At 37.9% G+C, this 25,611-nt stretch overlaps 1 protein-coding gene and 1 long non-coding RNA gene across 19 annotated transcripts in view; one reads left to right on the top strand and one right to left on the bottom strand.

Annotated features, from left to right (window-relative positions):
* Positions 1–25,611, top strand: part of REPS1 (RALBP1 associated Eps domain containing 1) — a 109,971-nt gene that overhangs the window by 39,688 nt on the left and 44,672 nt on the right. For 14 of the 18 annotated variants that reach the window (XM_037894883.2, XM_037894887.2, XM_037894881.2 and 11 more), the window contains 5 exons: positions 6,257–6,410; positions 18,294–18,421; positions 18,947–19,109; positions 19,444–19,507; positions 20,428–20,582. In XM_037894883.2, the coding sequence (XP_037750811.1) occupies positions 6,257–6,410; positions 18,294–18,421; positions 18,947–19,109; positions 19,444–19,507; positions 20,428–20,582 (664 nt within the window). The remainder of the gene's footprint in view (positions 1–6,256; positions 6,411–18,293; positions 18,422–18,946; positions 19,110–19,443; positions 19,508–20,427; positions 20,583–25,611) is intronic. The other 4 variants (XM_043543044.1, XM_037894885.2, XM_043543046.1 and 1 more) reach the window with 1 other exon arrangement.
* On the bottom strand, positions 13,696–24,071 carry LOC122465066. The gene is made up of 3 exons (XR_006289626.1): positions 23,870–24,071; positions 21,043–21,126; positions 13,696–14,233 (listed from the first exon to the last, which is right to left on the bottom strand). It is a non-coding gene; the product is annotated as an uncharacterized LOC122465066 (long non-coding RNA).

Raw genomic sequence — 25,611 nt, 5'->3', positions numbered from 1 at the left:
CAGCTTTGAATGAAGTAATCCACATGTAGAAAATACTCTGCACTTCCAGCTAAACTGAAACCAAAAGTTTTTCTGTAGAACAAACTAAAAGTATGTATGTTTGGAAAAGAATAAAGACTGAAAATAATAAGATACTGCAGTGCAGTACATAAGATTGTGATATATTTAAAGCTTGAGGAGGCCTAAGAAGTTACATTCCCCCCAAAATTCTGTAATTAAAAAGGCAGCACCATTTAATTAACTGATAAAGCATATTTTTATGTAATTTTCATAATTTATAAGTTTAGGCCTTAATGTAGGTTCTTGTTTGAGCAGTGTCCCTATGGATGCTCCACTTCAGGTGTGCATGTGCCCCACGCAGCCCACCTTTGATTGGAGATTTTTATTATCAGTGTGTCTGTCCCACGAATGTGCTGCTGATAATCGTGCCCAGCAGTAAGGCTATATCAGGCTGAATGGGCGACCTGCCCTCAGTTCCTTCTGAACTGCATCAACCTGCCACAGAATTTATCATGTCTGCATGTGCATTCCTCATGCAGAGTTTGTTCTACTTAGGGCTTGTCTACATGTAGTGTTGCAACAATGCAGCTGCACTGTTGCAGCGCTTAGTGAAGATGCTGTCTATGCCAATGGGAGAGCTTCTCCCTTCAGCATAGGTACTCCACCTACCCAAGAGGTGGCACTATGTCAATGGGAGAAGCCTTCCCGTAGACATAACTCCCACTGTAGACAGTGCTATGTTGACATAACTACATTGTTCGGGGGTGTGGATTTTCCACATCTCTGAGCAACGTAGTTATACTGACATAAGTTTGTAGTGTTGACCAGGGCTTAGTTTGTTAGTTGTAGGCAGTTACTGGTTGCTGAAAAGATTTTTATTTCCTCCACGGAAATCTGCCTGTGACAGGCATTTCCAGTTCACCAAGGTTTAAATATTATCTCGTGTAAAAAGGCTGTCCCAGTCCGTGACGCGCACTGTGTTTGCTGACTGGGAAAGTCACACATCCCACGGAAGTGTAACTTCTGTTTGGCCCTCAAATCCAGGGCACGAAATAACCAGGAACTCAAGCTGCAGCTGTTAATAATGGAGTGCTCCTTTTGCTGTGCTTTGGAGTCATGTCAGAAAAAACCCCTGTACATCAGTCCCCGGGGGTCTCTAGTGCCCCTATGACTTCATTGCAACGCTTTCCTAGAAAGGGGAAAGTCTCAGATATCTTTAAAGATCCTAAGAAGAGCTCTAATTTCCCTCCTAAGGTACCCACCTCAAAAAGGCTTAGCTGCTCAACCAGGTCAGCAGCCTCAGACACTCTGTTCTAAAGACTTTGGTACCATAGAGGCGAGGAGCTCCTTCGGTACCAGTGAGAACAGAGCCTATAGAGTTGGAGAGATTGGGGCCTTAACGACAGACCCTCCTTTCACAGTATTCTACAAGGACAGAGTTTCCTTACAGCCAGACTTCAGGTTTCTTCCTAAAGTGTCTTCTGAGTTTAATCTGAATCAGTCATTTACTTAAGAGTTTTCTTTCCAAAACCACATTATTCCAGCCTGGAGACCATACTTGAACACCCTCCTGACATCTGGCTTCCTATCTAGATAGGAGATATACAAAATGGTTTAATCTTAGACTGTTCGTTTTGTTAGCAGAACTTTCAGATCTGTCGGCAATTTCTGCCAAAGATTATGAAAAATGGATTTTGGAGTGTATTAAGCCCGCATTCCACCCCCTGCTGGGGCATCAGCTTATGTGATAAGGTCACAATCTACATCTATGGCTCTACATAAGTGTCTCAGTTGCTGAGATCCACAGAGCTGCCACATGATCTTCGGAACATACCTTCTCCAGTCACTGTGCCTTAGTTGATACTTTTAGATCGGATGAGGCAGATGATGGTACCTAAGAACAGCCATACTGGGTCAGACCAAAGGTCCATCTAACCCAGTATCTTGTCTTCCAATATTGGCCAATGCCAGGTGCTTCAGAGGGAATGAACAAAATAGGTAATCGAGTGATCCATTCCCTGTCGCCCATTCCCAGCTTCAGGCAAACAGGCAAGGTGGACAGGGATGGTCCCTAGCCTCTAATAGCCATTGATGGACCTATCCTCCATGAACTTATGTAGTCATTTTTTGAACGCTGTAATAGTCTTGCCCTTCCCAACATCCTCTGGCAAAGAGTTCCACAGGTTTACTGTGCGTTGTGTAAAGAAATACTTCCTTTTGTTTGTTTTAAACCTGCTGCCTATTAATTTCATTTTGTGACCCCAAGTTCTTCTATTATGAGGAGTAAATAACACTTCCTTATTTACTTTCTCTTTTCTCTGTTCTGGACTCAATTCTGAAGCTTCCTCCTCCTTAGGGAGGTACTGCGTGGGAGTCACCTGAAGAGATTATTCACCATGTTCAGTAACTGTGTTTTTGAGATGTCCCCGCTATGGGTGCTCCACTACCTGCCCTCCTTCCTCTCTGCTTCAAGGCTTCCTTCTGAGGCTCAGTATTAGAGAAGGAACTGAGGGTAGTTTGCCCATGTAGCCTCATATAGCCTCGGTGCAGTGCATGAGGATATCAGCAGTGCATGTGCAGAATGAATGGATACTACTAGTGAAAATCTTCGATCACAGATGCATGGGGCACATGTGCACCTAAAGTGGAGAACCCAGATGGGGACACGTCTTGAAGAACCACAGTTGCTGCTTTGTCATAATTTCTAGTTTAATTAACAGGTTTATTTTTAAAAAGAAAAATGGACTTAATATAAATTTTAAAAAAAATCAAATTTAAATTAATCTGATTTTAAAAATTCATCTGTTTTTATCCACTCTACCTAGACCTCGCTTAGATGGTGAGGGAGGTTCCATAGTTTATATCTCAAGAGGTCCACAAGTTCTTCTCTGGGCAGGATGAAACCTTATAAGAATTCTGTCATTTGTGGGATTTTGGAGGAGGGGGAAAGGAAGCCCAAAAAGGGGGGTAATCCTTGCCCCAATTATCCAACTAGGAAAAGAGCCTACTGTATATACACATCTGTTACACATCAGGCCAAGAAGCCCACACAAGGTAGATAAGGCCCTAGCGGCTAGGGAAATTGTGCTCAACCTTTTTTGACCTGTAACTGAATATCTTTTTGCTGAAAATTTCCATAATTTGTGGTGGGGTTCTGCAGGAGGTGGTCCTTCAGAGATTTACCACCTAACGCCTCCTTCTGAACTTAACTTTAAAAAACAAACTAATAAAAAACAACAAAATTTCATTGTGTAGAAGGAAGCTCACTTCCCAGTAGCTGAACTGGAGTTTTCTAAGTACGCTGTCTCTATAGATTCCCACTGACTATCCTTCCTTCCATGTTTCTTTGGAAGTTTTTTTTGTAGCTCATAGTGAAGATAAAACTGAGATATTAAATGTCAGGCCTCCCTTGCAACCAAATTGCAAACCATAACTGCCAGATACACAGGGTCTGCCTGTAACCCAGTGGACATGGAAACCAAAGGAAAAGGGATGAGAAAACAGTTTGTAACAAGCAGCGTAGAAATTAATGAATCATGGCCCTAAAGATTTTGTTTTAGAATCTGTTGTGAAATTATCACGTTTAGATTGAAACCTGTGTTGAGGAATGGGAAGCGTCTGGGATTCTTGCACTATCAATTGTATAACTGTAGAGTATTAAACTCTCACAGCATACTGGTTTATGCATTTTTGGCAAGATGAAAAAGGTAGTGTCTGAGACTAGGATAGTCTAATTCACCCGCAAACAATAGGGCTCAGTCTAGTCTAGACATTCAGTCTTGAAGTTGGGCCAGCAAACATCAGGTTTAACAGTTGACAAACTATATTTTTTAAATGCATGTCCTGTTTTAATTTCTGGGTAAAATTTTCTTGGATATTTTTCTTTCTGAAGCTGACCCCAGCTGCTTTAACATTATAGCTTATATATCTATTCAACATTAATTTTGCTGCCTCAAGGGTAAACTGTAGAGCAAAAGAAAACTTGTGACTTTTATTGCCCATTTAATATATAAAGTGCCTCAGTGTGCAGTTGTCTTATACTGAAATCAGGTACTGATGTTTTTTAAGCTTTTTGCTCTCTGATTCACCTTTCTTTGATGTCATTATAGTGTTGTTTGTTTATAGATCAAAAAGGATAGTGAACAGCACACTCTTTTTTGTTTACCAGTTCACCTTTAAACTGGCTACATGGGAGGTTGGACCTTGTCTGTAGCTATATGGGCTAGTTAATATGGAAACACCATTATTAATTAATAAAAATCTTCCTCGTTTCTTAAAGCATTATTTAAAGGGGCATTTCAGTTTTTTCTGTGCTGTTTTTCAAGATATCAGGGAGTAAATAACTTCTGTCTTAACCTGTTCCCTGCAACAGGTTGTGTGCTGTTTTAAACTACTGTAGTCATAAGTGCAGGTGACATAATTCGTATACAAGGCACCTGTTGAATTTATTAACAAAGGCCTTTTAGATAGTTTGGTTAGAGTTCTAAGATTTTTTTAATGGAAAGACAGAGCTGTAGAGAGCATGTTTTTCAATTTTCTGCATGCTACTTTTTGGAGAAAGGGAGCAACTTGACAATATCTGTTTAGAAAGCCTGACTTCACATAGGGATTACACGTGACCCTCTATTCCTGTGTTATACCAATAAAATAAAAACCAGCAGGATCTTATTAAAGTGGAAAAGGCAAAATGCCACATTTGTTGTGAATACAGAAAGAATCATGGTAAGTTAGTTATAGCTATAATATTCCATTCAATTTCATATTTATTAACACATTCATTCATACACGCACACAGGTTCTGCAAGGTTATCATAGTTACCAGCCTTAGAGTTGCTCATGCCAAGCCACTGGCCGGGTGGCCTGGACATGAGGAGGGAGCAGGGTCTTGTCAGATGCTCATCTGATGCTCCTGGAAGTTGGTTTGCAGAATCAGACCCCAAAGTTCTCACTTTCTAGAGTCCATTTTTATAGGAATTTCTTCCTGTGCCAGTCTATTGGAATTGCTTCATCTTGCTGTTGCTGAATCAATCAGCAGATGGCACGTTCCTGATGGCTCTGTGCTGCTAGATGTTATCTTGTTCTTTGGTTCTCCCATTCTTGAGGCTGTTGGGTGGATTCCAGTCTGCCCTCCGGGGGTCCTCTGGTTATTTCCACTTGACGCCTTCTTCAGCCGATGGACACTGGATTCTTAGGCTGGCACCTCCCTGATCATTCAGTTGTTATCCACACCAAGCATCTATCCACATACATCCTCTGTCTCTGTTTTAATCACAATTGTTAACAAAGCGAGATGAATACAGCAAAAGGGCGGGGAGTCTCTGGGTGCTGTTTCTGTTACAGAGTATTGCTTTGAGTCTCTCTCTGTGTGAGTAGTTACAAAGAATTGCTTTGAGAACAGACTCTGTCTTGTACTAACACAATTAGCAACTTGCAAGTTTCACACATAGAGGGAGAGAAACAGTACCAAAAACCAAGAGACCTCTTAATTAGTAATACTCTGGGATTTAAACTATGGGGAATCAAACTCATTTCTGATTTTAATACAGAACTTCTTTAATATGATCCAACATCTGTCCTTGTTCAGTGGGAACTGAGCTGTGAACACACTTGTGTTCTGGGCAGGATAAAACTCTCCTTCAGAAGTATTCTGATGCCATAGCCACTATATGAGTGTGACCAATAGTGAGCTATGTTTTTGATAGTCACGCTTTTCTTTTTGTTTAAAAACATTCAGATGCAATTATTTCAAATAAGTTAAATATCGGTAGCCTACTAATTTAAAATTGTATGTTTACCTCTAACTTGCTTTTGAAATGGAAATAACTGCTTGAATATAACCTATTTGGCGTGAGCTAGGTGGGATAGTGGGTTATGCAGTTACTAACCTTTCATCTTTTAACACCTGGGTTCAAATGCAGCTTCTGTCACAAGTGAAAGAGCTTTATGGTCACCTAGTCTTTCATATTCATGTGTTTGCAAAACCAGTGTAATTTGGCCCCATTGTTGTCCCTCAAAAATGTTGTGGGTCCAGATCATGATGGATTTGCACTTCTGGGTGGCCGAAAAATATATCCAGTGTCAATTATACTGTGCCTAACTCCTGCTGTTCTGTCACTGTTATAAGTATTCCCTTTTCCAAAAAAGGAATATTTTAAATCTACTGAACAGTTGTTTTTAGAAATAATGGTTTTTAGATAGGTTTTTATGATTTTAGTGATATAGTACAAAATTTTTAAAAGTTCCTTTGTTTTATTAGGAGTCCACATCTCCAGTTGTTTCACCACAGCAGTCCCCACCAACCTCTCCACACACATGGAGGAAGCACAACCGCCATCCCAGCGGAGGGAATAATGAACGACCTCTTGCTGGACCTGGGCCTTTTTGGGCTCCATTTAGTGAAGCACAACCAGGTATAAATGTCTTATGTTATCCTTCAAGTGTTGCCTGACGTTGTGGAATTTAAAAAAAAAAAAAAGCTTAAAGTTTAGGTCAGCTTAGATTTACATTTTCACTATGGACAGAATAAGTAGCAGAAAAAGGACAGGAATACGAAGTATCGCTCTACACAGTTATCAAGCGCACCTCTGTTGCAGTTCTCTGTTAAATTGGTGCCTGCTAAAACTGCATAATCTGCAGCACGGCTGTGACAGGCTCATCACCTAAGTCTGACGTGGAAAATGCTAAAGATTGTGACAGGAGGGAGAGGATGGAACAGTTGCATGTGTCCCTAAACGAAATATATAGCAGTATAAAACTGACGTTTTCTACTCCTGGGGAAATTCTGCACCAAAAAATTAAAAATTTTGTGGACAATATTTTAAAATTCTACGTATTTTATTTGTCAAAATAACACAATATAATAATGCCAGTTTCAGTTACTTTAGTCATTTATTTCAAAATACCTGTCAGCAAGTATGTCTGTAACAATACAGACCAAAAAAATAAAAAAAGATTCAAGAAATGGTTTTTTTTGACAAATTGATTCCTTACCAGGCATATTAATGCAGAACTTTGAGTAATTCATTTAAACTACAATTCAGAAACTTATTTCCTGCACCCTGCAGAAGCAATGAAAATGCTTGGGAGGAGTCAGGGGTAACGGAGGAGCTGACTGAGAGGGAAGGAGCCTGGAGGTGAATTTGTAGGGTTGTTGAGTGTGGGTGGGACAAGTAAGAAACAGGAATTTGGGGGAGGAGTATTATTAGGGAGTTGGGAAACCTCCCCAGTGCAGACCCAGGCTGACCCCTAGCCTTTCCCATTGAGACAGGTACATCTGCCTCCAATACCCATGTGGCCCTGCAGCCCCCCTCCCATTCAGCCCCTGCCTCAAAGCAATTACTAGCTCCTGAGCCTATGCCTCAGTCTGTGGTGTGTCCTCCCTCCCCCCCCCCCCCGGCCCTTCTGAACCCCAGTCTGTGACACCCCCACCCAGCAGTCCTGTGCGCCCTGCTCTGACTGTCCTGTGCCTCCTCACCTGGCACTGTGAGGAACACAGCCTCCCCCTCCCTCTCTGTTGGCTGGTTGCCCTCTCTTCTGGCACCACAGTAGCCCCTGGTGGGCAAAGGTGTAATTGCAGCACCTCTCCAGCAGAACTATATTCTGTGAAGGAAAAAAAACATCTGGGGCGAGGAGGGGACATGAATTCTGCATGTGTCCAGTGGTGGAGAATTCCCCCAGGAGTAATGTTCCTGAAACTAGCAGTAATCTTCCCTATCACTGTGTAAAAATGCAGCTTGAGGGGAAAGCAATAACACTACTATATTGTATGTTTTCAACTATGCTTTTCTTTCTTGGAGTAGGTTAAATGAACTTGTCAGATTTTTTTTCAAAACTGAGACCTTAATACTTTGAGTTTTTACTTTCTCTAGCGCTTCTGTGTATATTTAAGATCCATATTTTTAAGGTCTTGTGGTTTGAGTTATGTTGGACTAATAGTTATGGTGGACTAATAGTTTGATACTCTGTGTGCTGGTACATCCAGTAGACCTGTGTTAATTGTTTCTTTTTGAATAGTAACAAAATATCTTGTCTGATCCCAATGTTTCTACAAGTTCCATTTTCTTTTCTCCACTCCCCTACTGTTCCCAGGTTTTCTACTTACAAGTGAATCCTAATTCAGGTTACACTTCTGCTTTTAGTATTATTTCTTGTTACAATATATTATCTTTTAAATTAGCATTTGGACTATTTTTTATATTTGAATACATATGATTAGTAAGGTGTATTATAATTGGACTACTATTTTTCGGTACATCCTTTATTGTAGTCACGACCATACTTTGAGGACCAGGGAACTTCTTATGTGAGAATTGGCTGATGGTATTTTCTTGAGCTGTCAAGTCCTGAGAAAAGACAAAAATTTGTTTTTATTTTCAAGGACATATAGAAAGCCTAGATCAGGGGTCGGCAACCTTTCAGAAGTGGTGTGCCGAGTCTTCATTTATTCACTCTGATTTATGGCTTCATGTGCCAGTAATACATTTTAACGTTTTTAGAACATCTCTTTCTATAAGTCTTTAATATAGAACTAAACTATTGTATGTAAAGTAAATAAGGTTTTTCAGATGTTTAAGAAGCTTCATTTAAAATTTAAATTAAAATGCAGAGCTCCCCCCAACCAGTGGCCAGGACCCGGGCAGTGTGAGTGCCACCGAAAATCAGCTCGCATGCTGCCTTTGGCACGTATGTCATAGATTGCCTACCCCTGGTCTAGATCATATGCAGAGGGTTATGCCAATTATGTTGTCTCAACAAGTATCATGCCCTAGTAGTTAGGCATGCTTATAAATTATCTGATATAAAGATCATACAGTTTCTTCATTGTCCACATGTCACACGTTTATTGAGTACCACAGAATAGGTTTAGTCAAACAGTTTTAACAGCCCTAGTTAATTTGCATTTTTTAATGGATAACTTGACTTCCCTCTTCACCCCTGCATATAGTAGAATACTTGAGAACCTAGATTCTTACAGGCTCAAATGCAGATGAGCTATTTCTGGTGGCTGTCTTGTAGTTTTCAAAGCTAGTGGATTCCAGGGATTCGTCAGTAACTTGCTCTTTATTCATTTTTCATAACTACAGTAGTTTGCTGCAGAATTCCATATTAAGCAGTCAGTTCTGGCAAAAATATTCCTATTCAGTGCCTATTCAGTGAATGAATTTACTGACTCTAAAATGCTGTCAGAATTTGTCAGAAAAACTCAACCCTCTTAAATTCTGTCTTTTGTCACTTCCTCCAGATATTTCCTACACTGAAACACTATTTACTGTATTCAAAATTGTTCATTGCAGCAGGATTATATGTATTGCAAATGCTATCTCCTATCTCTAGTTTCCAGCTAGAATAGGTTTTAATATTCTGTTGTAGCTCACGGCAAACCATGTCCATCCTGATTCACAGTGGAAAGACTTTTCTTAACCCAACTAGCACCTTGGTATGAATCGTAGCTGTGCTTTACACACACACAAGGGGGGCGGGGGGGGGGTGTGTGTGAGAGAGAGAGAAGTGGTGATAGTATTCTTATTTAAGTGGGGGTCTAATAGTACAGGCTAGAATGATGGTGTTGGGCAGTGCTCTGCAAAATTTCAAATCCAGCTCTGCCAATGGTCCTAACCTTGGAGATTCCCTTCCTGTTCCAGTCTTGAGTGTCTCTTGAATAATCAGCTAACTATGTCAAATTGAGCCACTTTTCTGTTATGTTCCAAAAGTTCCAAGAGGGTTTAAAGATGAGACCACAATATTTTCACTTGTAATCCAGACAGGTGATCCAGGTCTCTCTAGCTATAAATCCAGTGTGTCTCATGCTAGGATTTAGAGAAGATTATCTTGATATTTAGGACTAGTTATTAGGGTTACCTTTTTGCAGGGGACAACTCATTGCCTGTGTCCCCTGTACTACCTTCTCCTCAAGTTCTACATTGAATCCCTCAGTGTTTAAGAATATTGAACTTCTCACCCAAGAAAAAAACTTCATCTATTTTAGTTACCCATTTGGCCCCTATTACTATAGTGTCTGAGCACCATATAGTCTTTAGTACATTCATCCTTACAATACCCCATTGAGGCATGGAAAGGCTGTTACCTCTGTTTTACAGATGGGGAGCTGAGAACCAGAGACCGTCTTCCCCAAGGACATTCAGGAAGTATAGTCAGGCAGGGACTTGAACCCAGGTCTCCATATCCTAGGCTAGTACCTTAATCCTTGAACTATCTTTTTTCTGCTGGTATTAATCTTCCATTTGTCTCTTCCAGTTTGTAAAGGAATGCCTTAGCCAAGCTTCATGCTTCTTTGATCATTTAATTATTCTGCGTGTTGGCAGCCAAGTCAAAGCATAGACCCAACTAACATCTGGGTGGTGATGTATGGAAATGGTTCTTACCAAACCTTTTATAAAGTATAGAATATTGCTAGAGTTTGGAAAGCTGAAAGGCTTATTAGCCAAAATATGGTAGATTAACTATTTCCTGGTGTTAGTAAACTTGCACCTGTTGGATGCCAATAACCAAAGTGTATGAATTCTTTGTTTAAATATATTGTCACCTGTGTGTGCATTGAAAAACAAACTCTTTAATTCAGGGGTGTGTGATCACCCCTCAAGGAATAAAAACTATATTGTTCTCAGTTTTGATGTTTTTTATATGCTTTTTTTGGACCAGTGCCAAAATTGGATTACTAAATCAAGGGACCAGTGATAATTTTAAGGTCCAATATTCCTTTTACTGTCAGGGTTTGACTCGCATGCCTCATGCTGTTTGGAAGCTGTGGTTACTGTTGACAAAACGGTTACTGTTGCCTAGGCAGAGTGAGAGATGGATCTTACAATCAGATCATTCTGATTATCATCTTGCTGCCTGGTACTTCAGTTAGGACACCATTTTAGTGCGATCTTGTAGTTTGCTAGAAGCGAAGGTTTTTGTGTAGTCGTAGAGGATCTTGGATTTGTGCCCTTTTGTTTAAGATATAAAAAGGCCTGAAAGGTGTGTGCAAGCTTTTCTTTTCTTTTTTTACCTTAAATTCAGGAATGTAAAGTCTTTTCTTGGTTTTGCTGGAGTAGTTTTTGGAGGCCCATGTGGATTCTTACCCCAATTAAGTGGGAGAGTTTATTCTAACAAAAGTCTATTCTCTTGGGTGTTTCTCAGGAATTTGAATTAAACAGAAGCTAACAAAAGTTTTAAATAATCTGAATACAAATTGCTTCCCCTCTCAAACTAAGCTTCAGTTATTGATCTGTCACAAACATACTACTACTCCAGTTCTCCAGAGTTTCCCAGGGAAAAAAACAAAACAGATGCTTGAACTTATTATGAAAAGGAAACAGGTTCTCTGCTCCGTCCACAAAAAAAAAAGTCATGCCTTTATACCTAATCAAGAGAAAAAACAGCACAAACTTTTTTCGTTTTGCATAGCAGTTTAAACTCCAGATCCAGTAGTTAGAAAGTTGGCTGCTAAAAGCTTTTCAGAAATGAAATGATGGTCGAAGTGGCATGGCAGAATAAGATGGTAATCAAATGACACCATTTTAAGGTCTGTTACTTCATAATATAATAGGGCTAGAAATAGAACCTTTACCAAAACAGTTTTCTTTGGAACTTTATCAGTGTTCCCAGTTAACCCTGGAGTGTAAGTATGTGGGAATGCAGCCCCAAACCACCTCAATTTGTTCCCCATGGTGAAGAGAAGGATTATTTTGTAGTTCAGGAAACCTGCAACCTGAAAATATGGGCAAATTTGGAAGCATTTAACCTTGTGAGTAAAGGGCTTATCCTAGAATCCACCCATATCTCTCTGGTCCTGGACTGTTCGCTATACTTGCATGAGCCTGGCAACTGCATTCCCTTATAGCTATTTCAACAGCTAGAAAGAATTGAGTTACAGGCTTCAGTGGCAGACCCCCACAAAGATAAGGGATCCTTTCATGTGTACCCAGAACTTATCCTAAAGTGGTGACAGACTTCTTCATCAACCAGTCTCTGTCTTCCATCCAAACTTTCACTCCCATCCCAGTGAGCCCATCTTCACTCATTGGATGGGAGGAAAGCTCTCTTGATTTTAAGAGAATTATTGAAGGTCTTAGTCCTAACAGATTATTTGTGGCATATGGGGTGAGAGGAATTAAAGCCCATTCCACATAAGCTACTGCTCAGGGTGGATTTGATTTAAATCAAATTATTTGATTTAAATCACTAGTCAGGAAGACTCTATTTAATATGGATTTTTTTTCTCCATAAAAGTGCATTCTTGTTGGTTGTTATAACCTTAAGACATATTCTTCACAACTCAGAGATAGATGTAGGTTTCATTTTTAGAAGGTACACACTATACATTTTTAAGTGATGTATTTTGAAAATTTTTCTGATTAGTTTTGCAGATATATCAGAAAATGAATAATTGAAACTATAGAAAATTATGGTGATCTTCAAGGTGGACAGTCTTCAGAATCCTGTATGTTGAGAATGGATTCTCATAAACTAAGTCAATGCAGTTATTTATTACCTGTTTTAGCCCACGAAAGCTTATGCTCAAAGAAATTTGTTCATCTCTAAGGTGCCACAAGTACTCTGTTCTTTTTGCTCATTTAGTATTACTCATTGCATTCACTGATGGTACTACTTTAAAGATGAAATTATAAAAGGAAGATCTGCCTATTACAGCTGTTTATTTTTTATCACAACTGCATCTAAAATGATAGTACCACAGAGTAACAATTATATATTTTGCTCAAACATGAGAATTCAAGAATAGTGCAGAAGGGAGACAGGCAGTCCTTAAGAAGGAAGTATGAAATAAAAAAGTTTACCAACCTGAAGATCCTGCATGTTCAGACATGTTCCTTTCATCATCTTCAATGCAGCTTCCTCCTGAGAAAACACTTCTTATGATGTTGTTTCATTAAGTCAACCAGGCCTTGCATTTCTTTGTTGTACTGTTTGCATTTTGCACGCATGCCTGTCTTACCCAGAGGTAGAGGAACTTCATTAAAATATTCCCAAACTGGGTCTCTTTTACGGCCTGCTGGCATTATAGATTTTCCCTTCTAGTGAGAGAATGATATGGTAGATCTCAAATCAGTGAAGGCTACATTCAGAAAGACCTCAAGACTTCTGGAATATGCTGCTCAAACAGTTCCGCTTTTGTTTCTACTGCCTGTCCCTCCCTTCTCACATTTATCTCCAGACTTCTTTTCCTTGTCCAGATCTGTTCTGCTCCCAACAATCTTCTATTCATTGAACTTTTTGAAACTTTGCACTTTTAGAGAGAGGTAAGGGATTGACACAAATTTGCAGAGGGACAATAATGTTGAGGTCTGTTGTTTCTCACCTCTGTATATTTATTTATTTAAAAACATTTTTGCTGTTGTTAAGCATGTTATCTCTGGAGACACAAATCCACAGATTGAGAACTACAAAACTAAGCATCTCTGATGGTATCTTCTAGACTGAGCACTGAGTCCCATTGGGTAGATAGAAATATTAACCTAAATAATCTATACAGAAGCCCCTGGAACCCCATAAGATTGGGTCCTTAATCCATGAACTATTGGACCTCATTTACAAAACTTTTCTTAAACATTACATGAACATATTCTCATAAAATAGAATTAGAATTTATAATCCCTATTCCATGATGAGATATCTTAGAGCTATAATGTATTTTAATTAAAACTATATTTAGATAGGTTTTTCCTCAAAAAGCATTTTATCAAAAAAATCTGATTTAAATAAAAAAAAATCCAATTTGAATAAAAAATCTAATTATTTTTATTTTTTAAAATCATTGATTTTTATTCACCCTGCTACTGCTGTTTGTGACACATTTAAGGACAGATTCCCGTAGGAGAAATGTATAGCACAGCCACATGGAGTTCAGTTCATGCTTTTACTAAGCACTGTGCATTAGTCTTATTCTCAGAGTTAGATGCGAGACTTGAGAGTTCCTTGGCCTTCCATCCATTCCAAGAGGTGTTGCTCTTTACTGTCCCACAAGTGTGCATGCACAGAGGACTTTGAAGGACTGTGCGCCAGTGAAGAGATATTTTACTGATAACTTTCTTCAAGAGTCTTCTCAGTAGTTCAGGAAAAGAAGCTGAGGTGGTTAGGGGTTGCACTCAAGCGTCATATGTTGATGTCACCAGGGGCACTTGTCCAGCCCAAATGGACGTGGCTTTGGTAGAGTTTCTGTGAACTCAACACCAGGGAGCTCCAACTCACGTGTGCAGGAACAGAGGTGATTCTTGAAAAATTAAAAGTAAATAACCTTTATTCACTTGTTCACAGACTTCCCTTTCTCCCCCCCAAAAATCCATATACCAACAATAGTGAATGGAAAAGTAACTAGAAGCACAAAACAAGATTGTACTACCTAAAAAGAAAACAATTCTGCTGATACCTTAAGATTACTTAAAAGATGTAGTAATTAATTTGGTGCTACCAGATTTTTCCCCCAGGGAATTCTAGTGCCACAATTCAAATTGATTGAATATGTAACTGTTTGCTGTTTCAGGTGAAACAAGAGTTTTGGAAATATATGGCAAGTATACTATGACTAGGCTTGGAAGCATAGTTTTCAGTAAAAATCTGATAAATGTGAGTAATTGTCCATTTTTCTCTTCACCTCAAAACCTGTGAAGAATTCAGTCTTAATTGAAATTCAGGAATAAAAGTTAAAGCATATGATGAAGGGTAAAACTTTCATAAGTGACGTAGGAGCCAGTGATTTTCAGAAATCACTTAGGAGCTTAGTCCACTTGAAAGTCAGTGGGACTTTGTCAGTTAGGCACTTCTACAGGGAAAATTTTCAGATAAATAGTACATTTTTTTTGCTGTTTACTTCATCTGGCAGTCAATAAAATGTAAGACTTAATTTCTCAATTTATCCTCTTTGGTAGTAGCTAAACTTTGAATAACCAGATGTGTTTGATAGTATAAAATCATGTTTTAAATACAGTATTTAATTCTTTATTAGTTATCAGCAAAAAAAAAAATCATATGCATTTAGTTTATCAGTATAAGCCAGGCTCTGGCTGACTGTAATATGTAACACTTTGATCCATCTGTTCACATAAAAGAACTCATCTATAATAAGTTGCTAAACTTATACTGAAATAAAAGAATAACAGTCCATATCTTTTGAGGATTTATATTTCCTGTTTAGTATATTAAAAAAAAAAAAGACAGGATAAAAATAGAGTACTGGCACTTTTGAAAAAACCAACTACCTGTTCAAATTTATAAAATAAAAACAGAATCCTTCCAAGCCTACCCATGCAAAAGCAATTATTGCAATTAATTCTTTGATGCTATAATCCTGCACAGATGGTATAGAAATGCTGAACCATTATTCTGACAGGAATAGAAATACTACAAGTGATAGTCTGATGATCACCACAGAATCAGTTTTAGTTTCATTATGTGAAATTGAAACTTGTAAAAACTCATCATGAAGGAAGCTGTCTTCTCATTAGCAAATGGCCGACAATGCACAGCAAAAACAAAGCAAGCAGCCAAGGTTTAGTAAACATAATACAGGAGCAGTAGAAGTAGGAAGACATTAACTTAAGATGTCCAGGAACCGTAATTCATATAAGCCTTCCATTGACTTTAGCGACTTTTGTTTCAGGTCTGCAGGATCCAAGAGGTAAGCCAGTAGTTGAGGGGGAGGTGACAAGTTCTCTCAGACCTCCATACCCAGTAAGACTAACTTGGAAAGTTCAACTACCCCTCATCCATCATAGTCAAAGTAGGCATCCCTGGCAGACCAACTAAACTAAACCTTGTTTGGTAAAGTTATGTAAGAACTGTCTGTACTATAGTACTTTCAATACATGTTTTTGAATGTATTTTGCATTTGCAGGTATTGTACATCTTTAAAGCTGCTCTTGTAATTCTGCTTCTGTTCAGGCAGGTGAATCCTGCCCTGCAGCTGAACTTCATGTTCAGGATGGGGACTAAGCTCTGCCTCTGTCCAGAACTTTGTCCAGCTGCAGACCTGAGAGAACTTACAGGAAAGGGAGCAATTTCAGATCCCACTTATTCCCGCAGTCGTGCCGTAACCACTGCTGAAAGGATCTCAGAGATGAGATGAAGAGCTGAGTGAAGATTTGGCTCACTATCTGTGGGGCCCACCACAGGCACAGAAACAGGAAGAGAAGTTCTTCTGAGATGCATTAGTTGAGCTGCTCCTACTTAATTTTTTGGCTAATTAGGCTAGCTGCTAAGGAAGAGCATGGAAGCAGAGAGCAATTTGAGATCACCACCCCCTTTACTCTCAGCACTGTTGGATTAAACACTAGCTCACTGGCACACAAGGAATGGGTCTGAGGAAGTAGTTGTGTACACAAGAGAACTAAAACAATAGTTCCAGCTAGGAATCCCAAGCACAGGTTAATGTTTAGGGTGTGGATTGTAGCACCTTTTGCCTACTAATATAGTTAAAACTATTAATTACTATGATAGCTAGAAGAAACTAAGTAATCTAACATCTCCCCCTATATTAGACTTCCCCTATTTACAAGTGGGAGAAAGCTCTCCGGAAACAAATCTAAGTAATATCCTGTATTTTTTCTTGCAATGTATGTAAAGTATAATAGACCCCGACAATCTACTGTGCACACTAGCAGATAGAGTAACAGGTAAAAGTTTTCTGTAAAGTTAGTTTTTCTGAGTAGTTTTCTTTTTTCTGAAAAAAGTGACTTAGTATTCTCTAATCAAGTCTCCAGCTGAAAGAGTAACTTCATCACACTTAATCTTAATACATATAAACATAGAGTAATTCTGGAATTACTTATAAATAGTCCCAGTAACAATTTTTTCTTAACATTTTAGTTGTCTTATTACCTTGATTTTTTTTGAGGTTTTGCCTATTCTGTTCACTAACAATGATGTGTTCTCTATCCATAATCTCCATGAACCTGGATCTGTTGATAATACTCAAGTTCTGTGAAAGAACTGCTTATATATACAAAGTTCTCTCATGGTAACTTACTTATGGACACCCATCCTAAGAACAGCTTAATTGTTCTTGCTGCATAAATTTGGCTCCAAGTTAAAGAGTTAACAGACTATAATGTGGTGAATGTTTTCTCCTTTCTTCGGATGTGCAGTGTAGGCTTCATGATCGTATCATGAGAGTCAAATAGTAAGTTATGAACCCACTTCTTGCATCTTTAGCATTGGATGCATGAGGTAGAAATGTGCTTGTCAGAATTTAACATAACCTCAATATTGCGTTTGGTTGTACAAAAGCACTGTACAACCTTCATTCTGTTTAAAATCTTCAAGGGAGCCAATTTCACAACTGCTCCTTGGTCTTCCAGGGGTTTAATATTTTCTACTTGATGTAGGAAACAGACCTGAGTCTTGTGATTCTTCCAAATTTTTAAAATTTTCCTGATTGTCCTGTTCCTTCCCAAGACTTCCTTCATTTTTTTATTGAATCACAACTTTGGAGGAGCTTGAGACTTTTATACCCCTGGTATTGGGTGACTCAGATGCCAAAAAAAAGCTGCTATAGATATTTAAACATCAGTATAATTAAGTTATTAAAGCACTGAACATCCAACACTACATAATCAAAATAAGTTCACTGAACAGAACACACTTATGAAAAACAAGTCTGTACGGCTTTTGGTAAGCCTCTCAACCACCGTGTTACATAATTTTACAGACTTGAGATTCGAGTATTGTTGAGTAAGTGTCACTACCGTGGCAACGGAGTTAAGTTATTAAATTATAGTTATCAAGAAAACGGATGCTCAAAAAATGAGCTGTTGCTGGAATTACAAATCAAAACATTAAGAAGGAAAAAAAATAGAAATAGCACAAGATATCTGAATTGAAGGAATGCCATATGACAACTTTAAATAAATGAATTAGTTTCTTTGCCTCTCAGTACAGTGTTTGGTTTCTCTTCTCAGTTCTCTTTGAAGGGAAAAATATGAAGAAGTTTCATTTTAATTATTCTTGATATAGCACATGTTTCACAACCCAGATCTTTTTCTAAAATTTATAAATACCAGTGACAGTAAGCAATCTCATCCTTTTTCTTTACTGTGTATATTTAAAGGAGTATTGTTCAGTATAAAATACTAATATTACAATAAGGCATTGGAGAATAGCCTTTGAATTTTTTTCACATTACTACAGTCTGGTTTGTGATTATCTTCACAATTTTAATGTGCTTTTCTAGGTAGCACATTTATTTCAGTTTTCCATGGACTTCGTCCAGCTAAAGTTTTCTTAAATTTTCCTCAGGTTGTTATATTTTGAAAGGGAACTGTTTCTTCTGCTTTCAGGCTCATCTACTACTGGTGATCCCATATGGTCTGGCCATTCCCCGCCACCACATCAAGAAAACTGGGTCAGTTTTGCAGATACCCCACCAACCAGTACTCTTTTAGCCATGCATCCTGCTTCTGTCCAGGTGTGACATTTTATTGGTATTCATTTGATTTGCTTCATTCAAATTAATGTTGCAATCATCTTTTTCATACTTTCACTGCAGACTCATACTGTTGACCCAAATTTACTATGTTGTGGAGGTCAGAAATCTGTTCTATGCTTATTTACCCAACAGATACTTTTGTATCATTGCGTTGTTAAGTATTATACCTTTTTAATCTAGTAAAGTTTTTCAAAATTAAAAATTTGCTAACATTTGAAAAGCCAAATTTAAAAGTAACTGAGAATATTTGTACTTTGCTTTCTCTGCATACACTTCATACTTTTTTGTTGCTTACATAATTGCAATCACTTCTACACCATTTAATGTGCAGAAATATTTCCTATAGCTTGATAGTCCCAAATATGCAATCTGCTGACAGCTTCCTGCAACACTTAAACTTCTACAAGAAATAACTAAGCTTTGAAGGCAAGTAGTCTAGAGACAATGGCAGTCCATGTGATTGTTTTAGACAGATAATACTGAGGAAAAAATGTTTCATTGCAGGACCAGACAACAGTACGAACTGTAGCATCAGCTACAACTGCAAATGAAATTCGTAGGCAATCGAGTAGTTATGATGATCCCTGGAAAATAACTGATGAACAAAGGCAGTATTATGTAAATCAGTTTAAAACCATTCAACCTGATCTAAACGGCTTTATTCCAGGTGAGTTCTTTAAACACAGAAGTTACTATAGGTATAGCAATTTTGTATTCTCAAAGACAGCGTGCTGGTGGACATGGATTTATATATCATTTTGTCAGGTCCTACGTTTAGTGAATTATTGGTACAGTACAGCTCCACTGTGATTAAAAAAACTGAAGCTTTGAAACTAATTTGTCTTTATAATAGGTCAGCTTTGCTAGTCTTACTCTTCTAATTAGCACTATTCCCTTAGACCCTTTGCTAAATTGTTTAATTGTTTTTACCATAAACTTTTAAGAGACTTAGATTGGTAAGCTTGCAATAAATATTAAGCATTATTGTTTTAATATTTCAGGGTCTGCAGCTAAAGAATTTTTTACCAAATCAAAACTACCTATTCTTGAGCTTTCTCACATTTGGTAAGTGTGAAGTGTCAAAGTTTGGGGTAGCTATTTTTGAGAACTGCACTATTTCACATTAGGGCTGTCTGACAATCAGTCAGCACCTTTCAACTTCCTTCCTAGAAAGTGTCGCCTGCACAAAATGCCAGTGCTATTCTAGTGTCAATCCTGTTCCCATTTAAGCCAATATTACATTTTCCACTGACTTCAGTGGGATCAGGACTGGGCCCCTACTTAACAGGGAGCTAGAGTCCACAATGTCAGGTACTTCACACAACCAAAATGTGTTGAAATTGCATGGAAAAAGACGCATTTTTGTCATGCGTATTTCATTTAGTCACACATGCTTCTGGGTAAATTTGTTAAAGTCCCACAACGACTTAAACAAAAAGCTTACTCTTCATTTCAGTGTAGAAAGAGTGCTACAACGCCAGACATGATCATTCAATAACTCGTCCTCAACAGATTTGGTCTCCTTCATTAGCTGTTCAGATAACTTACATTTTGGATTCTAATTTAAATAAGATTGTTCCCTCATTAAATAAAAGTATGTAAAGTGTCAAACTGTAATATCTACATGCTGAAAAACTGCTGTATTATCTGCCACTAATTTAATTTTTGCAGATAGTGCTGAGCAGAACCATCAGTGCTTAAAAATGCAGAAAATAAAGATAGTAAACTAAAGACTTAGAATGTAATATTAAATGAGTTTAAACCCAGTCGTTAATTTTAGAACCCATCATTAATGAGGACTCATCTGTCATTAAAGAACACTCAAAATGCATAGCACTGTAGGTCCTAAGTATTAACATGGGAAATGGAATTATATAAAATACACATCTAACAGTCTTTCAGATAAGGCAACAAAAGAATATAATCTGAAAATAAAATGGTTTAGAGAGGAATTTGATTTTATTTATAGTAAGTTTTCCTTTTAGGGAACTGTCTGATTTTGATAAAGATGGCGCATTGACACTGGATGAGTTCTGTGCTGCTTTTCATCTGGTAGTTGCTAGGAAGAATGGCTATGACTTACCTGAAAAACTACCTGAAAGTTTAATGCCCAAACTGATTGATTTGGAAGACACAACAGGTAAGATGTGTGTTGCTAAAGAACCTTCATTGTATATCCAGATGACAATCCAGTTAAGGTTACAAACAAATAGCTGATATTTGCAGAATTGCAAATAAACTTAGAAGTTTTAATTTATTTTATGATGGTACGTGAAATGATCCACTATCCTGAGTCATGTAATACATGAGGGTAAAACTTTCAAAAGTGCTTGCTTGACTTGAGAGTTTTAATGCTTAGTACTTAAATGCCAAAGTCACTTTTGAAAATAGAACTTAGTCATATAAATATAAGTCATATAAATGCTGGTGAAAATGTTACCTACAGCCAGTGTTACCTATGGGAGAAGAAGGATGGCTTTGTTGTTAAAGCACAGGAGATCTGAATACTATTCCTAGCTCTGCCACAGACTTCTGTGGCTTTGGATAAGCCAGTTAATCTTTCTGTGCCTGTTTCCCTACCTGTAGAATGGACTACTTACCTGACAAGGATGTGATGCGTCCTGTTCATTAATATTTGTAAACCACTTTGATTTTCTTGAATGGAAAATGCAAACTACCATTTCCTGTAAATGATATATATAGAAGTAAATTGTTTTGTGCTCATCTTTTGCTTCTTTACAGTGCATAAAGAAGCCCTGAAATTTATTTTAAAATTTTACTTCAGAAATACCAAACTTGCTTTGAATGTTAAATCTTTTCTTTTTTTGCGCTGGAGGACTTACAATAATTGGCATTAAAATTAAGTAATACTTAACACACTGAATACATATTTAATACAAAAAAATTTCATATGTCTCAAAATGCTTACTAAGGTGGGAAAATATTAGCCTCATTTTACAGATGAGGAAACTGAGGTGTGCAGAGCCTATGGAAGGGCAGAGAATGGAAACCATTCTGTGCCCTCTCCGTTGGACCATGCTGTTTTTTTACTGTAGAAAGGCCAAGGAAATTAGAATGGGAGCTTCCTTGGTCCTTTATATGAAGATGCTGAGTAACTGAAGCTTTAACAGCTATTCGCTATGACAGTTGTAAGGTATTACCAGAAAGTTAGTTAAATTTGGAGGAAGTGGTTTTCAGGTATCACTTCCTTGTTACTGGTGACTTTTATCAGCCTAGTTTACCAGTCATTGATAGCCTTCTAGGGGAAAAAATTAGACAAGATTTAGCAATCAATAGAAACCAGTTGGGCCATGACACACGTCATAAAGAGGCAAAAAGGATACAAACTGGATTTGTATTTCCTCTTACTTCAATTTTAAGGACAGTAGCAAATTAGTACTACTACTAAATCTTAAATCTTAGTCGTTTGACCCAAAAAAATCAGGTGATTTTGTTTTGTTTTTTGTGTTTTTAAAATCAGTAGGAACACAACTTTTTTTTTTCTTCTGCTATGGGTGTGCATGGTATGGTGACCACTGTATAGGGATATCTTGTCTATTTTTAGTGGTCATTCTTCAGTGTTTTCCTCTCATGAGCTGAAGTATTTGCCAATCTTTGCTAAAATGATTTAGATATTTGATATAGGTTACTCTAAAAGTCAGTCAGACACTCTTCTTCTCTCTACTTCAAAAGTATGGATTTCACTTCTGGCTTTCAGTTGTGCACCAAGTTTCTACTTAAGTGCAATAGCTGTCTTTCCTTTTACGTTAACTTCAAAAATTTAGGGGCATTCTTCCAAGGCTTAATTTACTAATGCCCACTTCTAAAGACAAAAGCTGTATTTGAACCTCCAAGTTTGAATCTGAAACTTTCATTTAATCTTTTTCACACATGAAGCAGTTTAAGAGCATTGAACATTGATTTGGGTTGTCTGCACCTAGACAGTTGTACTGCTTTAACTAAGTGGAGCAGCTCCCCGAAGTGTGGAATCTGTTACATCAGTATAAAGGTGCTTTTTACTGGTATACCTACTCTCATATGGGAAGAATAACCATTCTAGTGTCAGTAATCTTTATGCCTGTATAAATTCATCTGCCCTAAGGCTTTTACCTCTATTACTGTTGTTCTAGTAGTAGTAGAGATAATAATCAACTCTAACCAAAATAGTTATACTTTGAAGTGTAGACCAGACCTTAAACCAGAAAGTTTTGCAGCTGGCTGCAGCTTCATCTAAAATTTGAAAATTTCCTGGTCAAAAATGCTACAATGAGCTCTATATATGAGGTGATAAGTGGCCTTCCAAATCATGGGAAAGCTTTTCCAAAATAAAAATCAAGATGGCACTGATCTCTATTATGAAAAATGACAACTCTTGTGACATTGCTGTGGGACCCTAGCATGGTAGATATTCTCTGACCCGCTCCACTAATCCTGGCTGTGCTTGTGAAGGCCTCGTGTCTTGCTTCATGTAGGCAACTCTAGAATATTCTTAGAGCTCACTTGCTATTTTATTTAAACGGGGTGACTTGAGTGCGCTCACAGTAAAATGTTCAGTCTTTAGTGAATTAAGATCTTTTCTTTGAGTAGGATTAAGGGCTTTAGCAAAAGTTACTGGTGGAACTAAATTGTTGTAGCTACACCAGTGCAAGCCCCTAGTTATAGATGCATTTAAATCTGTTAGTCCTCATTTATATCGATTTAGGTTAAGCTAATACATTTAGTTTAGTTGGCAGATCAAATTACATGGATTCAACTTTTCTACTGCAGACCAGCCTAAAGACATGAATAAACTGAGCTTCTGTAATGCTTGTGTGAAAGCCACACTGCAATAAAACTTGCTTCCAACAGCCTTCACAAAAATGTAAGAATTTTTTTTTTCAAATTCAATTTATAGTATTTGAGCATATCTTGCCATGTGTACTTTGGGCTGGGCAAAATGGGATGCAGCTTTTCTCAGATAATAAGCTTTCTGGGCAAAGGAGAGTCTTCTACTCTGTACAGAGCATCAACCAAAGTGGAACCCTGATTTTGATTGAGGCCTCTAGTTGCTGCCAAAATGTGACAAATAATGGATTGTGAAAATTATTTTAAGAGCAGAATTATTTGAGTAACATCACTGGCTTTTCCTCTTGTATCAAATTCACGTTTCTCATCCTCTGTTTCAAGGATCTGAAAAATGACACCCTTACCTGTCTGTCCTTTCCTTAATGGATTTTTTCTTTGTCTCCCATGCTGCTGTGCTCTATGCTTGGAACTCGCTGTCTGCTCTTACATGTTTTTGGCCAAATTCCTCCTCTAAACACTGCATAACCATATACTTTTTGTGATCAGAAAGTATGTAACAAATCATATTTAAACTGCTACCTTCAATTCTTGGATTAAACCATTGCCGGATCATGCAGCATACTATTTAAACAGTGCTTCTACCTTAGACTAGATTGTAGTGTCTCTGGGGCAGAGATGACTTTCTTGTCTGTTACTGCATCAAGTATGATGAATTGCAAAAGCTAGTGGAAGAAGATAATCAAATGTCAAGTAAAAGTAAGGTTTTCATGTACTACTACATTTATAGAAAAAATACTGTCTACAACATCTTGGGGCCACTTAGAATTTCACACAAATCATAGTCCTAGAGTTTAAGGCCAGAAAGGACAACCAGATCATCTAAATAGAGGCTGCAGATGTATGTAACAATCCTGTAGTATCTTATTCTACATTGCTGTCCTCTGATGTGTTGAATTTGAATGGGGTCACATCAGCAGTTTTCTCCACATACACATCAAAAGCTGGAGGATTACTGTTTAGCTCTAAGGAGCTCAGTCAGGGTCAGGACCACACTGTGCAAGGAGCTGTGCCAGTATTTAAGACTTTGCCCTAAATAATTTACAAAGTGTCACAGAGCCAAAACAAACGGGAGGAAAGGAAGATGTGAATTAAAAATATCGGAGCATCTGGTCAGACGAGTTGTATGTACACTTAGCATGTTTGAAGTCTCATGCTGTTTATAAGTAAATTATATCAGTATTCTTGTTGACTGGTGGCTTGGATGACATTTTATGGTCTGTTGGCACTGAAATGTGCAGTAATTTACATTTCAATTCCTGTTATGTGAGTAACATTTTTAATATCTTCCACTATCACCTGAGTATAGAGCCTTAAACCATTCACATAATTCAGAAGTAGTTCCATTATTTTTTTTTCTTGTAAATTTGCATTCGGGCCAGGTTACTGCAGTAATGCCATTTCCTTAAAAGAAAAACAAGCTAAATCTGTTCCTTTCTTGGATGACTGTCAAGGTATACCTGTTTGGAAGTAGCAGTTGCCTTGCTTATAGCTTATGGATCTGTGGAGACCTGAGGAATGGGTGCTTTTCAGACTTAATTTCTCACTATTTTACAATGGCAAGTTAGAAAGTGGTAAACTTACAGTACTTTCTAGCTTATTAAACTAAACCCTTGCTCCTGGACCATATTTTGTAGAAAGCCTACCTAATCCTTCAGTCTACCTGTAGGAATAATAATACCTATTATTATTATCATCATCACAACACCAACTGAATCAAAATTCTTTTATTAAATCTAAAGGCCGAATGGTCTTTATACAGCTGCTGCAAATGTGCCTTAAATGCCTAAGCAGTCATCATAGTTGGTCATTTACAGACCCGTTTCCTTCAAAATGACTATTAAGGCTTTGGGGAGGCAGGTGGTAGTTATCACCGCCTGACCTCCCGTTAGATAATTTGTTTGACTACTATGAGTACTATTGGGTGGGACTGTACAGAGTTATACTTTCATAACTTTTAATTATCAAACCGAGCATCTTCCTTTCCCTTCTCACCTAATGTTGTTTCCAGTACCTCTGCTAACCCTGATTGTTCAGTTCTCTTTGAGCTTTGCAGTGTTCTCAGAGTTTGTAATTTTTAATTTCACATATTTCCACATCTAGCACATTATACTTTAACTTCAGTATGTCACTTTGTGCTACTGTAGCCTACCAGGCTTCACTGGCGACAAAGATTTGGGAACATACATCCTCGGTCTTCTCATTCAGCTTATTAGCTGCTGCTTCTATGGCTTCACTGAGCTGATTCTTATGTTTTCTACATTCATTCCTCAAGGTGGTACACTTTGCCTGCAGAACTGTAGCTGCCAAATACGGTTCCTGAAAGA

The sequence above is a fragment of the Chelonia mydas genome, chromosome 3 (genome assembly GCF_015237465.2).
Source record: "Chelonia mydas isolate rCheMyd1 chromosome 3, rCheMyd1.pri.v2, whole genome shotgun sequence".
NCBI classification, from domain to species: Eukaryota; Metazoa; Chordata; order Testudines; family Cheloniidae; genus Chelonia; species Chelonia mydas.
The sequence above is the reverse complement of the archived record's forward strand: the minus strand, read 5'-3'. Positions and strand labels throughout refer to the sequence as shown.